This window comes from Suricata suricatta, chromosome X (genome assembly GCF_006229205.1).
Source record: "Suricata suricatta isolate VVHF042 chromosome X, meerkat_22Aug2017_6uvM2_HiC, whole genome shotgun sequence".
In the NCBI taxonomy this organism is placed as follows: Eukaryota; Metazoa; Chordata; class Mammalia; order Carnivora; family Herpestidae; genus Suricata; species Suricata suricatta.
The window spans coordinates 5,934,600-5,941,098 of NC_043717.1; the positions used below are offsets into that span (position 1 = coordinate 5,934,600).

At 44.4% G+C, this 6,499-nt stretch overlaps 1 protein-coding gene across 1 annotated transcript in view; it reads right to left on the reverse strand.

Annotated features, from left to right (window-relative positions):
• The window catches only part of LOC115284306 (oral-facial-digital syndrome 1 protein-like), a gene marked incomplete at its 3' end in the record, with an annotated part of 45,124 nt that overhangs the window by 35,125 nt on the left and 3,500 nt on the right, over window positions 1–6,499 (reverse strand). Inside the window, exons 3-5 of the mRNA XM_029931004.1 lie at window positions 5,198–5,398; window positions 2,856–2,924; window positions 2,742–2,769 (exon numbers count right to left, since the gene is read on the reverse strand). Coding sequence (XP_029786864.1) covers window positions 2,742–2,769; window positions 2,856–2,924; window positions 5,198–5,398 — 298 coding nt within the window. The remainder of the gene's footprint in view (window positions 1–2,741; window positions 2,770–2,855; window positions 2,925–5,197; window positions 5,399–6,499) is intronic.

Consider the following 6,499-nt stretch of genomic DNA (forward strand, 5'->3'; position numbering starts at 1 on the left):
CCCCACTCGCATTCTATCTGTCTCCCTTTCAAAATAAACGTTAAAAAAAATATTGGTCTGAGTCCACAGTTCTAAAGGTATGTTGGTGAATAAAGCACATTGCAAAACAGTATCTACAACGGGGGTGCATTTCATGAGTGGACGTGATTTAACCACATACACAGACCCGCACATTCAAACTGAACTCTGGTAGGGTAAACCGACGACCGTAGACATCAGTGGAAAGGGAGATCAGAGAACATGGGCAGCAATCTCCACCTTCCTTTCACTTCATCTTTCTGAATAGCTTGAAACTTTTCTTTTTAACCAGGAGTGTAAATTATTTTAGAAGTTTTTAGTGTCCTGGGGCGCTGAGTGGCTCTGGCGGGTAGGCGACCGACTTCGGCCTCAGTCCTGGATCTCCCAGCTCGAAGGCTCTGAGTTCCAGCCCCGCGTCGGGCCGAGGGCTGCCAGCTCAGAGCCTGGAGCCTGCTTCCGATTCGGTCCCCTTCCCTCCCTCTCTCCCCCCTTCCACTCACGTTCGGTGCATATCTGTCACTCTCAAAAATAAATACACTTTAAGAAATTAGAAGCTTTCGTGCCCTCAAACAGTGGAAAGGACTCAGCTTCTGCATCAACCAAGTTGTCACTGTCTGCAGTCCATCCTGGGCCACCTGACCTCCCGAATTTGTACACAGTGAGCTTCACCCTTTGTGCCAGGAGGTTTTCCGGGCTCCGACCAGGATCTGGTGCCATAGATCCCACCACTATCATACGAAACACACTCACCTAAGAAATTCCCCATGATTCACCTATTAACCTTCCACACACCCCATCCCTCCGAACCCCCGTCGACCACCGATCCACTCAGCAGCTCTACAGCTTTGCCTTTCTCAGACCACATACAGGAATTCATACGGTAGGTGACACAGACCGGCCCTTTCACTAACAACACGCATTTAGAGGGAGTTTATATTTTTGCGCGGACTGACAGTGCAGAATACTGTCATCCAAACACTCACTAGTATTCCAGTATCTGGATGTGCCGCAGCTTGGTTTACCCATGTTCTTACTCAAGGACATTTTGATGCTCCCAATCTCTGGCAGTCACCATCAAGCTGCTGCAAACATTCCTATCCGGGTATCTGGGGGGACTTAAGTTTTCAAATCAGTTGGGGAGATACCTAGGAGCATCCTGTAGGATGGGAAGACTACGCTCAGCTTTGGGAGAAGCCACCCATCTGTCAAAGTGGTTATGCCATTTCTTAGCATCCCTTCAGGCCCCAGGTTCCCTTCCAAAATAGTTTAAATACAGATACCGCTACATACCTGACGCCCACACTGTCCAATACAACCACTCTTCACGTGTGGCTACTGAAACTTAAAATTGTTTTTTAGTCCCACTGGCCACGTTGCAAATGTCCAATAGCCACACATGGCTAGTGGCTACCGTATCAGACAGCACAGGTGTAAACACTTCCATCACTGCAGAAAATTCACATTCAGCAGCACTGCCTCGGCATACGGAACACAGGATCACTTAGCACACTGCACTTCAGTAGGGACGCCCTGCCTCGCAGGCATTCGGGAGTTCCTTGTGAGTGGATTTACCCTCCTCTGCCAACCTGACTCCCAACAGACTGGGCAATTCGGTCCAGACTGATGGTTAGCAGAAAGAAATACTCAAATGTCTGCTGAATGCTAAGTTCTAAACGGATGACTGGGGACGGTAGCAATGCTGCCAACAGACAAACTCCAGGGGCACACCAACACAAAAGGGCCGTTACGTCGCATTATGGGTCATTTACGAGACCTAAAGACGACGTTCCTGCTACAACGTCCGTAGTCCAGTCCAGCCCAGGGTCTGCAGTTAGGGAATGGCCTCTGTGATGCTTATTATCAAGGGCAAAATTAGTGATTTCCTAGGCCCATATAAACACTTAAGACAAAATATTTAGGTAACACTTATTTCTAACCAGGTATTTCACTCTTTAAGCAAGTGTTAATAATTGTACTTTATACTTTACGCAGGGGGAGATGTAAGATACAAAGATACCTAGCCTTAACACTGTTAGTTTGGGTGTGTGGAAATGTTCCCAACAGGGGGGAATCTTTACAAAAGGTAGCTTTCAAATCGTGGTAGGGCTGTATCAGCTGCTGTCTGTAGTGGGCTTGTTTGTTTGTTTTTGAGTATCTAAGAGCAATTAAGATGACTCAAATTTGGAGAAGTGACCTACATTTGTCAAAATAGATGCATCAGTTTTTTAATTTAAAAGCTAAGTGGGGCGCCTGGGTGGTTCAATCCGTTAAGCATCGGACTTCAGATGAGGTCATGATCCCATGGTTCCTGAGTTCGAGCCCTGCGTCGGGGTCTGTGCGGACAGCCCAGAGCCTGGAGCCTGCTTCAGATTCTGGGACTCTTTCTCTCTTTGCCTCTCCCCTGCTCTCCATCTCTCTCAAACATTAAAAAATATTTTTAAAAAAACAACAACAAAACCTAAGGTATGGGGGCACCAGACTGGCTCAATTGGTGGGAGTGTGCCACTCCTAATGTCAGGGTTTTAGCTCGAGCCCCGTGTTAGGTGTAGAGATTACTTAATATCTTAAATAAATAAATAAAAGGTGAGGTACTGTCACAGCATGGAAAATCAAATTCCAATTCAATTCCTTACTCTTCCCCATCAAGAGGCTTACTTTCAGTTTTACAGGAAAAAGGACATGACAAAAATGTTGCTATTTTCTACATAGATGAAGGCTCCTACCTTTGTTTTTGTTATCAAATCCTGAAATCTGTGAAAAAGAAAAATTTTACCTTAATTCAACTCTTCAGTTATAGTTAACAGACAAAGCAAGTTATAAAAACTAAACAATCCTACCAGTGATTTGTAGAGACTGGATTCAGGGTTGATTTTGAGGAGTTGTAATAGATCTTGCATAGTAAATACCTCAGGGGAAAAAAAGTGAAGTAGACATATTTTTACATTGATGTTTAAATGATAAATTACAATGTTTCTGAAGTGTAAGAATCATGCTAACAACGTAAAATTGAAGTGCTTTCTTATACTGATGATTGATAACGAACACATTCAAGTCTCAAGAATAAAATTTTTTCTCAGGGCGCCTGGGTGGCTCAGTCGGTTAAGCCTGCGACTTCAGCTCAGGTCAGATCTCACATTCGTGGGTTCGAGCCCCGCATCAGGCTCTATGCTGACAGCTAGCTCAGAGCCTGGGGCCTGCTTCTGGTTCTGTGTCTCCTTCTCTCTCTGCCCCTCCCCCTACATGCTCTGTCTCTCTATCAACAATGGGTAAAACATTAAAAAAAAAATTAAAAAAAAATTTTTTCCCCGATCATGTAACTCACCTCCAAATACTTCACATCAAAAGATAATGGGTCTAACAGAAACGAATAAAGCCTTACAGATTACAAGCACTCAAATATCTGATAAAGCAAAAATACATGTGTGTATTCCAGGGTCTTTAAAAACTCTGCAATGAAGTTTTTAAAATACTACTGCTTCAAAATGTCAAGTTTTACTCTCTTTACATCAATGACTAACAAAAGCATACCTGACATAGTTTTCAACAACCGTTTTGGGTGGCTATTCTTAATCTGTATTTCTATTACAATTTACTACATTTACTAGGACTTCCCTCAGAACACTGCCATGATGTGTTTTCAATTGGTTTTCCTTTAAGGAAAATAATCTGCAGAGCATTTTATACTAAAAACCTTGAAGTATAGGAGCTGGATTAATAGTTGCTGCAACAACGACGTAACTGACCATTACACATGCAATAGGCAAAACTGTGAAATGTGATCAGAAACCTAAGGGCGCCAGGCTGGCTCAGTCTGTAGAGCACGTGACTCTGGCTCTTGGGGTGGTGAGTTCAAGCCTCAAGTTAGGCAGAGAGCTTACTTTCAACAACAGAAAAGAAACAGGGGCACCCGAGTGGCTCAGTTGTCTGCACGTCCGACTTCGGCTCACGTCATGATCTCACGATTCGTGGGTTTGGGCCCCATGTCAGGCTTTGTGCTGACAGCACAGAGCCTGCTCGGGATTCTGTCTTCCTCTCTCTCTGCCCCTCCCCTACTTGTGTATATGCGCCCATGCTCTCTCAAAGCTAAAAACTTTAAATAAAAACTAACCAAAAACCAAAACTTAAAGATTGAAAGACAAAAAGAGAACTCCTAATGCTAATATAATTTGATTATTAATAGATAAGAGCGTATTAAAATTTTCAAATACTAACACCGTTCTTATATAGTTAAAACTTCTGAATATGAACCTTTTGGACAATTACAGACAAGATAAAGAGTAAAACCACAGAGACGAGGCCAGAAGTTACACGACGGACTCTAGGTGAGAAGCTGGGCCAGGTCGGTTCTATTGCAGAAGGGTCTGTAATAAAGCACGTGGCTGGTAGGGGAGGCTGTGCACATGTGGGAGCAGGGACCCCCATGGGGGATCTTCCTTTCTGCTCAATTTTGCTCTGAACCTCAACTGTTCTAAAAAAAAAATTCAATGTGTTAAAACAATAGGCAGTCTGCTGGATCAGCCCTTCAAAATAATCAAGAGTGACTAGATTTCTCTCCCATTCCCGTTGAGCAGCAATTAGAAAAGGGATAAACACAGGTGTTTTAGTATTTGAGCCCTCCACAGACTTTCGGAAACAATTGTAGCCTTCCCTTCTCTGGTGTAATCCCAAGGAACATCAGTATGTGAAGAGCCTCAAACTTGGTAAGAAAAGCACATTTTAGAGATCTAGATTTCCTGCCCTGCTTCACTAGTTACAAATCCTGTGACCTTGAGTAAACTACTCCACGTCCCCAGAGGCTGGTTCCTCCCCCGTCATGCAGCGTACACCTGCAGTGTCACCAGTAAGGTGACAAACTTCCAACAGTCAACGTAAATGGCAACGCTGAGTCTTAGCGGACTTCATGGATCAGAAGACCAACTCTAGCTCCAAAACAGTTAGTGATTCTGCACATCACCATTTTCCCCGAGACCAATAGAGCTTCGGTGGAATGGGTAACGATAAACCATCAAACTTAGTACTCCTCTGTTCCATTACAGAACGAATGGAGATGTGCACTCAAAGATGAAGGAGAAATGGATCTAGCTAGCCAAGGAATACTCAACTATTACGCAGCACTTAGCATTAGCTCGGAAAGAAGATGTTAACAGAAAATTCAGAAACACAAGAGTAACCATTTTACCTTTTCGGTGGCCAAACCAGTTTCCGGAAAGAAAACAGAAAGTGAATACTCATAGCCACAGCTCTTCAAGTGATTGGCCACCAGAGAGTTAGATGCGCCTATTAAGAGGGCGCTCCCTTCCATGGAAACGGACCGGGGCTGCAGCTCTCCGTTCCTGACACGGTGCATCAGTTCCTGAATCAGCTGCGTTCGGAGCTGTGTCTAGCTCAAACAACAAACACAAAACAAGAGAGAGAGAACATTTTCAGCAGAATCATTCCACCGGAGGTAAACAGGTTTGACACATGGATTAGAATCCTCATTTCCAGAACGGTTCTAGATCCATGACCCCGGGTGAGGAAGCTTCCCCTATACGTGGTCTTACCCTGGGACACAAGTAGCCTACGGGGTTCTGGAGAAACAAACTTGTTTGCACCAGCTTCCGAGCAAAATGGGTGGCTAGCCCGAACGCATGCAGATTCTAACTTCACTTCCCCCGAAGCCCGTCTCAGCAGTTTTTCACCAGGCTATCGAATAGAAGAGACCATTCTGCCCCTTTCCCACCTCTCTGTGGACTGTCGGAGGAGATGAAAACAAAGCCGAGTTCCCCAAAGGGAAATCACGGAGGCAACAGAGAATGACTAAACCCCACAACTTAAGATGTACTTCCACCTACACGTATTTACATCTCAAGACCCTAAAGTACAGGAATTTTCTCACGTTTTGTAAGTGAGGAAATTAGGGGTCAAGTAGGTCATTCTTCTCAAGGTCTTAACACAAACATCATTCATTTGGGTTTTAACAAAATTCCATAAATTCCTCAGACTACTAGGTATTTGTTCTCCACTACTGTGTGGATCATCTGAAAACATACAATTGGGCTGAGCTTAAGAGTACGCCATCTAGGGGCACTTGGGTGCCTCAGTTGGTTAGGCGACGGACTTCTGCTCAGGTCATGATCTCATGGTTTGTGGGTTCGAGCCCCGTGTCAGACTCTGTGCTGACAGCTCAGAGCCTGGAGCCTGCTTCAGATTCTGTGTCTCCCTCTCTTTGCCCCTCCCCTGCTCGTGCTCTGTTTCTCTCAAAAACAAACATTAAAAAAAAAAAGAGTATGTGCCACCCAGACTCACGGGGTTAGGCAGCAAATATTATCTGATGAGTTCAGATTAATAGAATACAAGAAATCAACGGGAGTTCTTGTACCTCTTCTATCCTTCAGCTCGAGAGCAGAACAATGGTCATTCCCATATAGGACAGGACTCATATACATCTCAAGTCCTGAAGTCAAAGAAGACATTGATCCTGAACACAATACACATGCCA